This window comes from Sturnus vulgaris, chromosome 3, assembly GCF_052056855.1.
Source record: "Sturnus vulgaris isolate bStuVul1 chromosome 3, bStuVul1.hap1, whole genome shotgun sequence".
In the NCBI taxonomy this organism is placed as follows: Eukaryota; Metazoa; Chordata; class Aves; order Passeriformes; family Sturnidae; genus Sturnus; species Sturnus vulgaris.
The window spans coordinates 34,025,755-34,044,704 of record NC_142245.1 but is presented as its reverse complement, the minus strand read 5'-3'; the positions used below and the strand labels follow the sequence as shown (position 1 = coordinate 34,044,704).

Sequence of the window (18,950 nt, the reverse complement as noted above, 5' to 3'; positions counted from 1 at the left end):
TCATTCCTGAAATCCAGCAGACTAACACTCTTCTGTTCCTTTCAGAGGATCTTGCCCTCTTGGGATGGATTTCCAAGCAGCCAAGGACAGAGGGCTTTTATTTTTCTAGTGCCAAAAACGACAGTAAAAAACAAGGCAGATGCTTCTAATTTCTGGGATCTCTTGTTCATTAACAAAGGCATCATGTCTTCAGCCTCTTAGCATTTCTTACATGACTTCTGAGGCTCCTTCCATCTTTCAACACTGTAATTTTTTTCCACTAAAGTGCAGTTCCAAAGACAGTGATGAATGCACTGTGATCATTTTTCCATGACAACTTGCCTATCCCAGTTCCTTTGGGACTGCCTCAGTGTGTTCTGGTCACTACTTGGCAGCATCCAGCTGGAGCTCACTTGGGTTGTCAAGGTCATGGAAAAGATCTGGCTGTTCTTATAAATAGACATGAGTCGAAAGATGTATGTAAACTCTGCCTTTTCAGGAGATTCTTAATAGGGCAACCTGTATCAGTTTGGTCCATCGAGTTCATTTTTAAAGCAAACTCAGAAGCTGGGAGAGTGACACTCTCCTGGGAATCTGGATTTCTACTCATCTGAGGGCAGCAGAATCTCATCCCTCTCGGACCCAGCCATCTAATAGGAAACTTTAATCTTCTGGCAGATGTTTTAAGGATAAACTTCTTTTTGCCAAGGGAAGAGAGGGAATTCTCATCAATTTTTTAGGCTGTTGCAGGTACATGTAAGTGCCTGCATCCTTCTGGATCCATCCTTTCTGGATGTCCAACTTTGTTGGGAATGTTAGAACTAGCTATTGCTGGTAGGATTTCTTTTTCAGATGTTGTTATTCCTATAGCAGTCATTATTGGTCTGTGTTGAATGACAAACAGAAGTAAGAAAAGTCTCAGTCTAGATTAGCAATCTGAAGTAAACATAGAATTTTCAGAGAGAAACAGCAATAATTTAAATATAAGGCTAGATCAGAAAAATCACTTTCCAAACACCTTTTCCTGCAATGATTTTGGAGAGAATGTTTTTCCCTAAATATGTATAGAAGTCAGTCATTGCATTATCTGAGCTTGAATCTCTGAATTCTCTTTCACTGAGGTTCCTGTAAGGTCTTGTGTGTTTCAGCCTGTCAAGGTGGTTTCTAATAACAGTAATACCTTCAGGAATAATCTTGATCTTGGATGCCTTTTCTTGATCTGTTTATCAGTCACTTTTTTCTATTTTGCAGCATGTTTGATGTTTTAAGATCTCATTAATTATGTGAATTGATTGAAATGTGATAGGTTTCAATTCAGATCCCGTAAGTCATTCAAAAAAACCAAAAAGGATGTTGCAACTTTAAACGGCAGATTTCTAGACTGACTGAGTTTCAATTTTCTGGAAACAAAAATCTCTCTGGTTGAAAGTCCTCCACTTTGGACAGAGTAATATCGACATCAAAGCCAGAATGACATTTTTTTCCTAGGTGTTAGAGCAGACCCTATGGGGTAAGGGAACCCCAAAACTCTCTTAGTGCTTCAGGCAGTGGGTGGGATTCTGGTGAGTCCAGGATGAGCACTGTATCTTTCTTCTAGATTTCTATTCCAAATCTAGTTGAAATAGGAGCTTGGATCTTTTTCTTTACAGGTGTCTATTTTAATGAGCTCTGAATTTTAAAGAAAAAGAAGAAAGTGAGTGGAAATACCTTTTTCACATTGGTTCTCTGGATGTAAAAAATAAAAAATAAAATTCTTTTTGACATTAAAGCAGTTTAACATTTAATTTTAAAGACCCAAACCAGGACAGCAAAATTATATGGGCTGACCATAAAGTCAGCCTTTGCAGGCATGCTGTATATTTTGATCCCTCCATTTTATTGTTTTATCCGTTCTTAGACTCTCAGCTTTTGGGATAAATACTCTTTTTACTCTGTGCAGTCTAAAAACTACCAAAACTGTGTAGCTGAGATCCTGATACTGCCAGTTTTATAAATAATAGCAACACTAAAGTCAACAAACAATCTGAAATCACACTAACATGGAGGAAGAAAAGAAGGTGAAAAAGTACTCTACTGTTTATCAGCAAATTTGTGAGTTACTTAAAATAGGACACAATTTTAATAGCTCACTGAATTTTTTTGCAAGATGCCATCTTCATGTAATTTCAGCTGAAGTTTTTGTCATCTCTAACTCATTCCTTGTTGAAGGTATTGCCTTGAAGACATCACCCAATTGTACTCCATGGGAACATTTTTCATTCTGAATAAGTGTTATTATGATTTTCCTTCATATCAGTGCATTCTGTGCCTTCACATTCTGAATATGCTTTCTGCATACTCCAAATTTCTGGTTCTTAATGCCATCCTGATTGTATACTATATATTTTATGATGCTCAACAATTTGTCTTTTTTTTCATTTTTCTTAGCAAAAAAAAAAAAAATACTAATAAATCTGACCTTTCTTACAGTGTATTTTTTTTTCTGAGATCACTTACTGTCTATGCCCAGTAATCATTAGAAATAAATACTGCAAATACAGTAGGTGTAAAAGCTTGGTAAAAATTAGCTTTGTTGCAATGCCTGTTGTCCTAGTTTACTGAAAATTCCAATCAGAGGAGAGGAATAATGACTGGTTGTGTTAAGCAGGTTTGTGCACACTGAGCCCATAAGTATGATCATGATTTTACCTTATGTGGGTCAATAATGGCTTTAAAAAGTCTGGGAAAAGTTAAATCTAGTAGACCTGATTTTAATCTGGTAATCTAGCCATCATTAAATCTATGAACTAAACCATTCCCTCTCTTGGAAGAGCAGCATATTCTGTGAACCATTTCACTGTGATTGCCTTTTGGTGAAGTGGACATGTACCTACACTGGACAAACACAGCTCTGAATGGGAAAAGCAGTATTTTATGCATATATGTTCAAAGATACACACATGGAACATGCGAGGACAATTTGAAAGATTTTCCTATTTCATGATTCTTTTGCTGCTGTTTGTTTTGTGACCTTTGTTAAGTAATGTGAGGCTCTATTTCATATCTCCCTCCATAAATTAGAGATCCTGAAATGCCCATTATACAAGTAACATTAAAAAAAGGGAGTTATTCTCTAGTATATCTCGGTATGAAACTTACTAGAAAGACTTACATTGCTACTTCCCATGCTACATGGTGAAAGTGCATCTTTCAATTTAGACTTACTTAAATTGAGATGGCTTTCCTGCCAGCTACCTCTAAACTTTTAGACACTCCTTGCAAGCCAAATTTTATTTTTAAAAGATTGACTGACTGATTTAGAACCCTGTGGTAAGGTCATCAGGTATCATAACTTCAATCTAATTGTTTTTTGACAGTGTAATAATTCAAAGTTTGAGATTCTGGCTGAATTCATAGGAAGCACCATAGGTTGAGAAAGACAGAATCACACTCTTCAGTGCCTCAATCAGTTCCAGTCCTTAACTAATATTCTCTGAGGTGTATTAAAGCAAGAATGAGCTCATTTGAATAACAAGGAAGCCTATAACTTTTGAGACTGTAAAACTGCAGACTAAATGCTTTGGCTTGAAAAATTGCTGTGATAAGCAATGTGCCATATCAGCTTCTTGCCATAATTTAATGTCACAACAATGCAATAACTAAAGCTGTAGTTATAAATTTTGTGTTCATGAGCTCTATTGTAAGACATGAAGAGAAACTTTTTTGTGTGTGAAAGATGGCAGGCTTTAGGAGGCTGCATGTACTCCAGCCACAGGGGTTACAGCAGAGGATTGTGTAATTTTTCTGACCTGCTGCAGGATGTCCTGCTGTTTTCCATGGGGTTGCTCAGTGTATTGTAATGGAAGCTGTTGATTGTACCATAAGCAGTGATTTGAATTGAGGTCAGCAGTAAAACAGTGTCACAATTCTGCCCTAGATTTATCTGAGCACCATCATTAAGAAAAATATGTTGCTGCATCACGTTGATTGTGCTATGAATCTTTGTGTTGGATATAAACTAAAGCTCCTGCACTTCCTTTGACAATATTTAGACTACAAAATTTGTACTCTCGAAGTTTTTCTAGTATAAAGCTTTATGTGTAAAGAGTATAGCTTCTAGTGTAAAGCTTGCATCGTTACCATGAAGAAAAAGAAATCCTCCTGAGCTTTGAGAGCTTTAGATCTGATTCCAGCTACTGTCTAATAATATAGTAGTTTGAATCTACAGACATTTTGTGTAGTGAAGATACTGTGAGGTTCTGTAGCTCCTACTCTGTATTTGGTTAATAAAGGTGGGGGTCCATATGAAGTAAGCTGCTTCTCCCCTGCCCCAAACCCTGACCTGCAAAAGAAATGTTAAAAAGAAAGTGTTGTGGTAGCTTTATGGAAGGGCAGCACTCATCCATCTGGCTGGGAAAAATATTTTACAGTTTGTATGTTTCCAAGCAATGAGTGAAGTACTTAGAGAAGAGTACTTATCAAGACATAGATTACTGCTGCCGTGAACTGTTTTGGAAAATTGGAGCTCCAGTGCAGGTTGTGTAACACGAAATTATGTTGTTGCATCAGGTCCCATACACAGTTGCTTTGTGGTAAGTCAAGATGTCTAATTTTCAGTACACATTTTGTGATGTAGGCCAGCTCTCCTTGCTTTGAGTCACCTTGGCCCATGACCATTGATTGCTGAGGCATGTAAGTACTTCTCACACTGGCAGTCAGCAGGAGCCAGCTGCATGGTAGCTATCCAAACAGCAAATAAAGGCCCTGAGAAATATTCAAGGACCTTATAGTAGTTTCCATGATATTATGACATTTTAGAGAATGTCCTTTTCACTTTCTTTCCAATTTTTTGTGAAAATTACTAAAATGTTTGTATTATTGAATCAGAACAACAGAGTACTAGAAAGAGATTGGAAACTGTTTCAAGCACTCATTTGCCTTATGGAGTGTTTCTGGCTGCTTCCCTTAAATCCTGGAAGAACCTTTACTGTTTAAATTGGTGTTAGTTACGGGATAGTCAATGATACTCCAAATACGTTCTTGAAATTACTAAAACACTATACATCATCTTTTTAATGTATTTGCAAGCATCTTCTTTGATTATATTAAACTAATATTTATCTAGTCAGCAGTCAAATATGTTGGCAAAATTCTAGAGGAGGAAACTCCAAGTATTGTACTCGCTCAAGGAGCTGCAGTTGTAAAAATTGAATTCAGCCTCCTTTATTCATGACCTTATAAACTTGCAGACTAGAGAGTATTGATGAGACTAGATTTCAGTATTGATGCTAAATATTCAAGAAGTATACTGGCAAGTTAGACAACCAGTTTTTATCAGTGTTCTAGGATTTTTGAGATCCAGCAAATATTTTAAGGTGTAGAGTGTATTGATCAACTGTGTATGATCTTAATCATGTTGCATGCATAATCATGTTCTTTTCTAAACAATTAACTTCCTGTATTTCACACCCATTCATTGAGAAAGCATATGCTGGAGTAAATACTATTTTTTTACATTGCAGTATGCATTAAAAAACCAGAGTTACTATAGCTACAATTTTATCATGTGGTATCTCATGCATTAATATATTAAATTGTTTTGATATTAGTGTTCAAAAATAGTACCTAAATTAATGTCAGTGAGAAACAATAATTCAATGGGCACAAGTTCTTCAGATAACTGAAGCATATTTTGAACTTCACCAGTGACTGTGCTTCTACTTAGTCAAGTATTTAGTCATTTGCATAGATATTAAATTTAATGGGATTTATATATGCTTTTAAGGTGAAGTGCATATTTCAGTGAACTTATGAATGTGGATTGGATTATACATTGTGAATAACTGAAAACTCTGAGGATTTTGGACCTACAGATCTCTTCTGAGCCACTAAATGCACTCAGTGGCACTCCATATCTCCATAGGTTGCAGAATTAAGGAATAAAGAAGATTTGCCTTGTAGCTGTCTTGTGTGAAGAAAGACCTAGAGATTGTCTTAACAACTGTGTAATGTCTAAGTCTGTGAAATACCAGTCTCTGTTGCTAGGGATTAGGATGAACAGTATCCTTGCTCAGGTAAATGAACTACACACAGGGTTTATTTTTGTACTGATGGTGGAACTACAATGGAATCACGAATGTGACAAGAATTTGTGGATGATCTGGCATAAGGCCCTCTTTCACTCATGCTAAGCTGTAATTTCCTTTGCTTTTCCTCACTTCTGGTTTTCATGAGTTGATAAGTAGTGAACTTCTATTATTTGCTCTTCCCACTGTCCAATCAATTTTTATTTCTGCTTGTAACCTGTGCAGCTTGGATGGGAATTGTGCAGTCAGCCCTAAGCTCCTGACACAGAGAGGTTTATAAAGGCAGTGCTGTTACACACACAAAACTTGGTCCTGTTGCTCATCATCCTCACTGGGGGTAGGCACTGAGGTCCTGGGCCTGCAAAGTGTCAGTCACCCCAGGGACCTGAGCTGTGTGTGACACAAGGGTAGCCCCTGTGCATTTATGACTCCAAAAAGAGTAATGTAGTATGTAAGGGACCTAGTTTAAAAATAAATATGGTCAATGTTTTTGTCACCAACCAGAATGACCTACACTTAACTGAAATGACTTCAGAATGCATTAAATATGTGTGCCTTTCATTTGAGGAGTCTCCAGGTAGCAAGATGCTGTGATGTAGTTTAGCTGCTTAGCCCTGTGTATTGATAAATATATTTTGACACACCTGCCTTTAGATGCTTTCTTGCTAGGTAGTCTAGCATCCTTTTTATACTGCTTTTTAAGAGAGAAAATGCTGTCTGTAATATTATTTGTTGAGATTTTTATCACAAACAGTGGATGTAAAAAAGAAAAGCTCTAATAACAACACTTGATCTGTGAGCATTATTGGATTAAAGAAGTTCCGTTGGGCTCTGATGTTTGAAGCTCATGAAAACTTTGAGCTTCTTTTGGTGTATTTTCTCTTCCTACAGGAATTTATATGAATGCATACTCTAAATATATATTCACTCTAAAGGTTGTTCTGACAGCACACTTAAATATTAAATCACCATAATTATCAGTTATATATAATGCTTACCAAATAATTCTAAAGTGCGTCCATAATAACCCTGTTCGTACAATAATACAATATTTTCATGAATGATGTGGAAGTAATTGCAAACTCCTTGCCTGTAAAATTAATGGATGACAAAGACTGAGAGAATAAGAAACATTTCTGAGAACAGGTAAATACGACAAAGTAGAATTTCTGTTAAATTAGACCTACATAATGCACCATTACTGCAAAGGTGGAGCACATGTTCTACATCTGAAAGGGGGATCTACAGCTACGATTTATTTCACCACATCTCAGACTACTACAGGATAAATGTCATCATTTGAGCTATTTGGTCTAGACTTTCTTTATGGATAAAATGGAGAAGAAAGAACACACTTTGACTGCTATTCGTCTGACATATTTTAGAAGCCTACTTTAGGGTAATACAAATTGCACCCAGAGTTGTTCTTTGTCATATAGAAGGGTGACCCAAATATCTACATTTGATCAAATGAATCTCAGTGTGGGTGTCTGAACAGAAATGGAAAACACTGTGTTTTCCTCTGTCAAGGAAAGCTAATGTGACCCTTGAATCTATATAGCAGGGGAGTCAGCAGGAAGAATGATGTCAATTTTCTTCACTATAAAACATTTATGAGGTTGCCTGTGTACCATACAAAATATAGATGCAGTGATCTTTGAAAAGGCTGTTTAAAAATGTGTGTGTCTAAAAAAAATCACAGAAATTAATAGCTGATATGGGATTGCAGTAAATAAGAATGGAGTATGACTCTGACAGAAATGCAACTACTATTTTCTGCTTTGCAGAATTGTGAACCTGACAGATATCGGTCTTGCATCTGTAGAGGTTAAGAATCATTTGTCTGTTTGCTTTTCTTTCCTTATAGTTTGTCTTAGTTAAATCTAAAGGTAGACTTCTTTTAGTCCCATTTAATTTTACTAAATTAAACTGACTTCTTAAAATAGACTCACCAAACTTAATTTTCTCTTTATTGAAAGCTTCTCATTTTAACAAATTTACCACGGCTGTTTTTGATGTTACTTTTAAATTTCTGCGTAAATATAGTAATGTTGTAACTAAGTTGGATAATGTTAAGGCAAGGTTATTCATAGTGTCCTGTGAAGGTGTTTGTCTTTTTGCACTACTTGTATGCAGGGTCTGGGGAAACCTTCTTCTTCATCTCAATGCCTAAGTAGAGCACTTAAAGGTGTATGGTGTGAAGAACTGCTAAATTTTCCAATATCTACACGCTTTAGAGTGTTACTAGCCTGTGCACTTCCACACACCAGAGTCAGTAATCCATGAAGAGCTGGTATTGTCTGTGTGAGGGAATGCAGCCTGCCTAATACTGAGCAATGCACTGCACAGATTCAATATCCCATCCAGCTCTAATGTGTCTTATTTTACTCTGGGAATTCAAAAATAAAAAGTACAAATTTAATTTGTTCCGAAGTTGAGGTTCACCCCCTCCCAATAGCCTTACAGGGACCACAGCATTGTTTTTGTCTGCAAATAGAATACCTTTGGAGTTGCCATGTGTCCCAGCTACTCTCTTCAGAAAACACAAGGCTTCTGGTGAGGACAACCTTATGTGGGTTGCAAAGGATAGATAAACTGCTATTTGTGAACCTGGCATCATGGAGTGGGGCAAGGGAGCTTTTAAACCTTCATAAATCACATCCAAACCTTAAAGCATGACAGGGCTGTGTGCACTGATAATTGCACATACTCGTAGTTCTTAATGAAGTACATTCACAAGACTGAAGGTAAATGAATCCTCAAATGAATCTGTAGGCTTCTGTAAACCACAGCCCTCAGAATAAGAGAGGAGAAGTCTTTGATTCTGAGTTTAAACTTTATCCAGAAAATGTTTCACGGGAGATGACCCGAGCTATTTTGGGGAAGCACTCAAGTGTGATTTCTTTCACTGTCTGTAGCTGCCTGCACCTGTGATTGCCTGGCAGGCCCTCATGCCCTTTTTGCTCTGAAGAACTCATGTCAGAAATTTAGTATAGCTGCAATATCACAGCTTTTATATCACATTTTCTCACTGACACTTTTCTTCAACTTTCTGAAAGGGAAACTTCAGAAGATGTGCAGTGTCTTTACTCATTTAATGCTTTTCTTTGATGTCTAGCACTACACAATGAGTTACTGAGTTTACTAGAAACAAACATTCAGTAGTTCCTGCACTTTTAAATAGAATCAGAAATAGAAAACCATTATTAATGCTTTCAGAGTACTGTGTATCAGAGATCTGTTCTAAAATTTCATGCTCTGATTTGTTCTGTAATTGCTTAAATTTTTAGAAATTTGTAAAAATTAAGCAAATTTTAAGTAGTGGACAACAATTTCTGTGAAATGTTTAGGTATTTGAGGTATCCACAGCTTTTAAGACATTAAAGTATTACAGTTCAGAATACTTAAAGCTTCCACCAAAAAGAGACAATAAGGTTATCTACTGCTGTGTACACTTTATTATTATTATTATTATTATTATTATTATTATTATTATTATGTACTAGATTTTGTGTCCAGAAAAAACTATTATTATCTACTATGATTTTTCAGTCTTGAAAAACTATCAAAACTATCATATCCAATAATATATCTTGTTAGACCCCTAATTTCTGTTTTAAATATGGTTTATATGTTTTTATTCTTTGTAAAACTGACATTTGCTGGTGGTTACATTGCACTCTTTTAATCCATTTTTATCTTTAGAAGAGCAGATACTGGTCAGGAAATACTTTAGCCCTTCTTTTTCACTTGTCTCAGAGCAACCTGGAAGTCCAACACTTCCTACAAAGCTTTGCTTATTTTTTCCTATGTGGGACTGGATAGCTGAATACTGAGAACAGGCATACAATGAAGATACCCTTGGACATACTGCAAATAGGAGGAATACTGGGAAGGAGAAAAAAAGGTATAGGGGTTATTTACCATTTGGATTTTCCAGTCACTTCTCCCTTCCCTGAAGGGAGGTGAGGAGTGCTTCATGGTTTCCTCTCTGTGGACAATGTTGGGCTTGTATCTCTATCTTCACCTACGAGAAGAAGATGATCTTTGTAGAGAGGACTGAAAATCCATGTCTTATAAGTATAGTGTAACCTAAATGTGAAAGGAGAGCTAGTCCTTAATCTTTCTAAAGGTCAGGAGAGTTTTGGAGGTGCAGTGCATAATGGATGAGCAGTGGTGGGGCTGTGGGAGCACTTTTAGGGAGAGGGCAATGGTGCTTACTGGTTGGCATGTGCTTGTTTTGGTAAGAGAAATATCTTCTCTCAGAGGATATGCTGTCCACGTGGAAATCTTCTGGCAATCAGGATTTTTAATGCTAGGATCACAAAGAACAATGATTGCTAACACTGTGTGTGAAAGCAGTGGTGCCTGAAATCAATAGGCAGGGAGCACTTTTAGGAAGTGTAAAAAACAGATGAATAACCGGGGGGAGAGGAGTGGTGTGAAGGAACAGGAAGGAAAGAGAAGCCTTTATCTGTGCTTTGTAGATTGCACTCCTTTCTAAGGAGAGTTCCAATGTGGATGGAATATGTTCAGGACACTCAAATAGCAGAAAAGATAGGGTGAGAAGTAATTCTTAGATAGAAATACTAGAGAATGGAACAGGTGATTATTTTCAAATGCTTGTTTCTATGGTGTCTGATGTCTGTACTTGTTTCAGATTATGCTTTTATAATAAAACTTCCTATCACTTAAAGCTTGAACTGCAGATCATTTTATATTTGACCAGTCTTCAAACAAGTTACAGTCCTCATCAGATATCCTCCAGTTTTCTTATTTCTCTCTCATTTGTTATTGCTTTGTGACTAGATTATCTAATTATTTTTTGGACCAAGACAAAAATATTTTGTTGCTCTGAGAAGCAAACTCTTGTGTTTAGTGTCAGAGTTAGAAATAAGGAAAATAATTAGGCGGAAATTGACAGCTCTTCCTTCTTTTTCAAAAGCCTCTTTTTTTTCTTCAGCCTGTGTTCTTTTCTATAAATGAAAAAAGTCTGTCTTTATTGTTGGCAGCTCTGCACACCTGCAGCTTTGACTGGGAACATGTTCTCAAGAGAGATGCTCTGAAAGGGTGTTACTCCATGGAAAGCTCTATCTCCCATAGCTGTTATTGCCATGCTCTTAGATTGAATCAAACCATTCAGTATAACTTTTAATCATGTCAACTATTTTCATAATTCCAACTCCAAGGCAGCTTTCTGTTTTTAGCCAGCTTAATCATACCACATGGCCATGACTTTCAAGGCGTTTTCCAAGGGAGAGAAACAACTTACCTGGAGAAAGCTTATTATGCTGGAAGGCAGTGTTCTCAGTGACAACCTCTCCTGGCTGTTTTGCAGCCCCTGTTTGGAAACAGCCTCCATACCTTGAACCAGAGCATTTAGGAAAGGACAAGACTTCTTTCATGTATGGAAATCTTATGAAGAACAGTAGAAGTGTAAAATGCCAAGCTAGATGCTATATCTCTAAAATGCCAGTCCCTAAAATGCCTCATCTTGAGAACACAGAAAACATCTCATTGAAACCTGTGACTTAAATTCCCAGACTTAAGTTCCCAGAGCCGGGCATCCTGCCCAGCTCCCTCCATCCTAAACTCTCATACAAAAGGGATAAAGACCATGAATCCAGAGGGGGCTGGGAGATTGTTTGTCTAACAGACAGACAGTCTCTATTCTCTACCTGGATATGAAGCCATTGTTGACTTAACCCTATGCACTAGGGTGAAGGTTGGAAACCCCAACTTTGCCCTGCTTTATGCTGCTAATTAAATGCCAGAGACAGCAGTAACTCAAAAAGCTGCACTAGACAAAAAAGATTAATCCCATCTGAGTGAACATTTTAGTCATTCACCATCATTCTTACTTTGTGCAAATTGAGCCCTGAGTCTTTGGCCTTGCTGCATAGCTGTTTTCCTTTTTTCACTTATAAATCTCTCTCAATTCCCATGCTTCTGAGGTTTTAGTTGCTGGGCTTACAACATGTTAGAGAAACACTCTAGATGATACTTGGGCTAGTGAGAAAAAATAACTTAAAACAAATTTTCTGGTTTGGTAGGTCCTTAAATTGAAGATTTCACAGACATTCTTAGTATCTTATAGGTTGAGTTCATTTTTTAGATCAGTCAGTGAGCAGCACTCGATCCTTGATCCATGATCAAGCAGCACTTGATCCATTTTTAACAGATTGTTTCAGGTTAACGTGGAACAGGTGTTCAGAAGTAGATGTAGTCCCATAGAAATCAGTGGAGATTACATTGGCAGTAAGAGATTCAGTGTCCATCTACAGCAAAGCTGGAAGAGGGCTGGGCAGGTTCATTCACTGTGTCAATGAAATGTCTGTGCTATGAGCTGGTTTGTCCTAACATTCACCTTATGCCTTCTGGTAGCAAATTCAGCTCTGCACAAAATTATTTCCAGGTGATCATTTTGATCAGAAAACTGATTGTAAGGGAAGTTATGTTCAAAATGCAGTGGGGTCAGGCCACCCTCCATGCAAGGCTCTACCAAAGGGTGGGGCAGCTGAGAACAACCTTGATTTAATCTTGATTTAATCATCCCAGGAATCCACAGAGGTCTGCTGTTTCATGAAGCAGATTGAAAGGCAAAACTGCAAATTAGATGTGAAACTGAGTGCTGATTCTCAGTGTAAACTTCTTCTGAATTTATGGCAAATGGGGAACAGTGGAATAAGAAAATGATGCAATTCTAAACAGTTACAGATTATGGGCTTTTCAGTGGAGGTGAAAATACTTCTGTGATTCCTGGTGAGCATCTGTTGGTTACAAAGTGCTTGGTTAGTTTTTAACACACTTTTTTGGTTCCTCTGCAGGTCTCTACCCCAGCTGAAAGCTGATCTTTTTAGAACTGAATTTAAAATATTCCTGCAAGACTTTGCACTTAAAAAACCTCTTATGCAAAGTCGCAGGGCCTTTTATAAGGATAGTAATGAACTGCAGTATATTACAGGCCAGATGTTTAAAGGTATTTAAGTTCTATAGCAATGGAAATTGAAGAACTAGATGCTTTTGGAAATCCCACAAGATGCTTAACTGTCTGTAGATGCTTTAGTGCATTTGTTCCAAGGGGTTTGCCTAAGGTTCAGTTAGTCACCGCTAGAGAGTTGAAATGGGAAACTTTCTCTTTACTGCTGTAGCCATTAATCATTTTTGCTTTCTTTATGACAGTGATAGGAAAATGTAGCTGTTTGTAGAATTCAGTGGGCTAGGGAAGATATAGTAATGATTTCCTAAATGAAAGTTTATCTTTTTTCCGAGTCATAGACTTCTTCTGTAACCTCATGTTTATAACTCTAATGGATGAATTTAAATTCCCAATGTTTGTCTCTATAATCACCATGGGGTTGTATTTGCTAAAGTTATAAATTTTAAATCTGCAAAATTATTTGCTAAATCCTTCCTTCAGTGTGCTTAAGGGAAGTCTTAGGTAGCAGTCTTTGAAAGAATTTGATCGCCTCGATGCATTTTTATAGTAAAATCATGCTATTATTTCTTTTCTTCTGAAGGTTGATCATAGTTCTTGTTGCAAACTTGGTGTCTGATTTGAGTGTTTAATGTTTCCAAATTTGCATTCATTTTTCTTTATATCATCTCATTTGCTTACAAACATAGGGTGAGTATGAATTCCAGGTGAAATGGGGGTTTTTTGTGTCTACAAAAAAACCCAATACAGTCTCTACAAGGAGCTTTTAACAATGAAATCCTTTTACCCTGTTTTTCATTGTTACTGCATATTCTCATTTTACTGTTTTTCTCATTATATGCATTTATTTCCATTAACCAGGATGCTGAGAAATTGGCCGGTGAAGAGCATGCCTGGAAAGAAGTCAAAGATGCTGTAAATGAAGTGAGATATCCAAAATCAAAAGAAGGTATCCTTTCAGTGACAGGCTACAGTCTGTCATTCAGTTGTGAAAAGATCCCCTTAGTATGCAGTTCGTCCCTTGAGATTAGTTTCCTTACATTTACATCCTTTTTATTGTAATGTTTTTTAATTCATTTGGCGTTTAAAATGTGTAAAATTCTTAATTGTATTAATAAGAGAGTCTCTGATTACTTGGAATGGAGCTGCTTCGTGGGAGGGATAGTAACTACCAAGGACATGAAGGGATATTTTGGCTCTGATTTAGATTTCTGCTATCACAGCCTACCATTTCATATAAATACACTTCTAAATGAAAGAAGGCTTAATTTGGAATATTGTTAAATTCTTTGTTCCATTACTCTCAGTGTGAACATTTACAGGTTCTCATTCTTTGCACAGCAATGACAATAACAAGGAAATAATCACAGACAGGTTCACAGCAGACATTATAGCATCATTATAATAAGATATAATAATATATAATAGTAATTGATAATTAAGCAAATTGAATGAAATGATCTTGCACTAATAAACAGAACTGGAGTCTAATGGCTGTCATGTAGATATTCAATCCAATTAAAGAAATTAGTGAACAGCAGCAACCAGGAAAAGATGAGCAGAAGAGAGGTGGAGATTTTACTAGAATACTGTGAGTTTATTGATCCTTTTCTTATCTTGGTCTATTCAGGGGAATTTCCCTGACTGAGAATTTGGCCTATTGTGGCCAGATGACTTAGCATTTTCAGAAGCATGGGCTTTCTCTCAAGCTAGAAAGAATTTAATCTGCTCCTTTTTGGCAGCGTGAAAACCAAGTTTGCATAGTGATATTTCAGACTTGAAACAAATGATCACAATTTATACAGTAACAAATCCCAACCCATTACACTGAGTTTGTTTCTTTTAATCCAGAGAGATTAATTTTTTAGCAGAGGGGAAACAATCATCTCAGTGTTTTAATCACACATAGTTTCTAATTTGTTTTAAATTCCTCTGTAGTCACTGGTTTGAAACAGACAGTACTGAAATAGATCTTCAGAGCCCCCATTTCAACCTGCATGTTAAATTACAGATATGCAGCCTGAAGTTGCAATAGTTCTTAAACTATTCAGTCAGAATACTGGTCCTTTTTAATGTTCCTGTATTTAATTGCAGGAGAAACTGCATTTGAGTGTCTTTAATTAAGATTACTGATTTAACTGATAATTAATCAAACTCATGGTAATAAAAGGTATCAGGACTGGTTGGAAAAATCTATTCTTGCAGTCTGTTCAGCTTCTGTTCTCAGTCATGTGCTATTTGAAATGTGTCATCTTTCCTTCCACTGCACCACAATACCAGCATTAACTGACACACAGTGGCCAGTGCAGTATTGAAGAGGGAACTTGACTTTTGTCCACTTGCCAATAATGAATAGAAAACCTTCCTAGCAGACTGAGGCACATAGTTATTAATTCCTGCAAATATAATTTTTTTTTAACAAATTAAACCAATGGTTTCTACAGTTGAGAAAGCTGGTGACTCCCACGCTCTGACCTACTGATTGTAACTGATGTGGTGTTGTAATGCTAAATTTACAGTTAGAGCTGCTTGGGGCAATCCTCCTCCACTACTGGGCAGATGCAGGACAGGCAGCTCTTTGGTGCTGTTGCAGCTGATGGCAGGCTTTCTAGTTTGCATTTTACATACCTGCAAATTTGGTCCCAAGAGATTTTGTTATATAGCACATCTGCTATCAGATGCTAGTGAGTGAACAAAGCAGAATAATGAGAAGCAGAAGCAGACATACTGTGCATCAGCTAAAATGGTAATCTTTCAAGAATGTCAGTGGTTTGTACTTTCTACAAAAATTGTATCGAGTGGAAATAACATCCCTCATTCTTCTAGGTTTTTTTGTCCTTAATCAGTTGTAAAGAATACATGGATGTTTGCCAAAGATATAAAGGTTAAGGTGCAATTTTATAGTAACACATTCCTTCCCTTATATGGCTCTTTCAATCCAAGAGCAATTCACAAATAATTAGTTTAGCCTTGTAACAACCATGCTATAAATCCTGGCCCACGGTGGTCACATTCTTAAATTTAAGTATGTAAATATTCCCATGTTCAATACGGACTAATTACTGCATCACAGGTTTGTAATTGTACACTTTAAATTCACTGCTGGATTAGTGTGAATAGTACTTGCAATAATTCATGAAGATAACTGTTGGACTTCCTTGAGCTGGTTGTGTGGAAAGGGCTGTAATACAATCAATGTTATCACTTCTCTTGCTATAAGTCTCATTTTTTTCTTTATTTCGTTTCTTCTTACTTATGTGAGTGGTATCTTTTGGTTTAGACTGCTTGCATTCTGGGACTCCCATGGGTACAATCATAGGTGGTAATATTCATTTGAAAACTGCAATTTTTGGGGTTCAGATTAGGTGTGGTCAGAGAGAGAAGAATCCGGTCCACAGAGAAGTCAAATCAGTGTAGAATATAATGAAAAAAATTATTTGTGCTAAGGAATATCCAAATAAAGTGAGTGCAAGGTTATCTCTCCTCCAGTCCAAACTCACAAAAAATCTTCTCGTAGCTTTGGAGGTGAAAATCTCCTTTACTGCCAAGATCATTAGTCCTGAACTACAGTCAGACATCAAAACTGTGATGCTTCTCTTTGTCGTGCATAAAACGTGCATCTGTACATGAAAAAGAAAAATCTCAATGTTCTTTGTGACTGTTTCAAGGAGAAAATTAATTAATTCAAGAAAAGGTTCTAATTTCATGAGAATTCTAAAAAAAAAAAAAAATTTAGGAAGCATAAAAGAATGAGTCATTATATATATATATATTTTAAAATTCTTTTTTTAGCTGCTGGGACTTTTTAAAAGACATTTCCATGGCCTCTTGCCCTTGGCTTTAAGAACTGGAGTATCTTAAGTAAATAATGTTTCAGTACCTAAATAAAAGCTATTTGAATTTCTGTTATGTATTAAAATATCCTTGCAATTTGTCATCTTTCTATTACCATTTATTGCTAAAATACTGCCTTCTTTAGAAATTGTTTTGTTACATGTAAACAAAGCACAGTTACCTAAGCTACCACTTCAGCATTTAAGTATGTTTTCAAGAATTGTAGCAGAGTCTGGAATGATGGCAGCTTTTCTATTTTAATACTTTGACACTCTTACTCCTTGCTAAGCTGCATTTAGAAGTTTTGTATTTTTGTTCGATTAAATATATTTCTTTAACTAAGGCCAATAACAGAGTGGAAGCATGTTCTGGAAAGATGCCAGAATCTCTTGAGCATCCATGAGGGTCGTCTACCAGATACAAATATCTATCAGCTGAAAATGCTTGACTGTGCCATGGATGCCTGTATTAACCTTGAATCCTGGGAAGAAGCATTGTGTTATGGCAGCAGGACTCTGGAACCATACAGGTAAGGGATGTAATTGGTTCAGCTGGTTCCAAAGATGGGGGAGAGCTGGCTGTCTCGCTAAAAGTGAAGGCTGTGCTTCTTCTTGATACTTCTTACTGTTTTTATTTCTTGTGTATATCTTACATTGCTTTCTAGGTTAGTGAATGAGGTAGAATGTTCACTCTGCCTTCACAGTCAGGCTGAAAGCAAATAAAAGGATAACAAGAACTATAATAGACAGTTCCTGATTATTATCTCCTTGCTTTTTCACGTGCTCAGATGCTGCCCCATCCCTGATCAGAAACTGGCTGTCTGTTTCAGGCTCCAGTGACATCAGGGTATCAGTGTTTTATGCTGAGATAGGGCAAAAGTGAGGGACAGGTAGCTGGTTGAAATAATGTATATTCTCCATATGCTCTATACATAGATTTTACAGAAAGAATAAAAAAGTCTTGCAAAATACAATTTCAACTGGAAATTAAAAAGCTCCTGGTCCTTATTTTGGGAAGAGGTCAAGTTGGTGGAGTACTTGCTTTTCTTCTCTCCTGATCAGTACTTGTTCCTATGCTATGTGCTGAGAGAGTTTCTGAGTCTGATTGTCTTTTGCTGATAAGGAGGAATAGTCTAGGAGATCATACATCATGTGGTAAGGCTTGAAATTGATTGGAGCCTGGAGCTGTAATGCAACTTTGATCATCTAGTAGAGAAAGGGCAGGTTCTTCTGCTTTGTTCTGTGTTCTAAAAGCTTTAGAAGACTCACATCTTTGGGTTCTGAATAGTTTCATTGTTTGTAACTAAGTGTAAGCCTGTGCTGAGTGTCCAGGTACAACGTCATTCACATGTGAGTGCTCATTCCTGGTAAGGTATTTTTTACAGCATCCATTTCTTCTCTGTTGGTGCACCATGTGATGTTTCAATACAATGTGTGATGTTGAGAAGCGTGAGGGGCAGGCTAGAGCTGAACAACACGCTCTGCTGAGAATATGAACATTTCACATGTTACGTGTTTTCCCTCATCAAATGGAGATGCCATCAGCATTCAGCATTTTGCCTGAGGGAATTCCATATGGCAGCCTGTTTCTGAATACAACTCAGGGCTTTGCTTGAGGAACACAGTGTTTCAGAGCTTTCACTAAAAAGTGATGGTTGATAAAACCTGCGTAGGCTATGGTACAGCACAACTGTGGAGTAGCTCTGTGTTGATAATGACTATTCATTTTCAGAGAGGAGGACATAAGTGCCTAAAAATTTTCACATTTCTTCAGGGTGAAATTCATGTTGTGCACATCCCACTTAACCTTTTATAGAGGGCTTATGTAGTACTGCAGCAGTACATGCTTTCTGCCAGTGTTCTACCTTGTGACACACTTCAGATGAACAGAGAAGTCTGCACGTTTAAATGTTCCCTTATTAAATAAAAAACCCCAAACCTCAGTTGTTCTGGGTTGGGTGTTTTATAAGTTGTTAACTCAGTTCTTCACAACTGAAAACAGCATTTTTTTCTGCAGACATTTCTGAAAGCAGATTACAGTGAGACCAAGTGTAATCTTCCCAGATAATTTAATAAAGCTTTCTCTGTTTTGCTTGCTGAAGTGTACCGTAGTTTTCAAGCTGTTTAATGCAGCAG

General features: G+C 36.9%; 1 protein-coding gene across 1 annotated transcript in view; it reads left to right on the top strand.

The window, feature by feature from the left end:
• SMYD3 (SET and MYND domain containing 3) overlaps positions 1-18,950 on the top strand; it is a 388,566-nt gene that overhangs the window by 320,388 nt on the left and 49,228 nt on the right. Inside the window, exons 9-10 of the mRNA XM_014878069.2 lie at positions 13,843-13,930; positions 17,170-17,344. Of these exons, the coding sequence (XP_014733555.2) occupies positions 13,843-13,930; positions 17,170-17,344 (263 nt within the window). The remainder of the gene's footprint in view (positions 1-13,842; positions 13,931-17,169; positions 17,345-18,950) is intronic.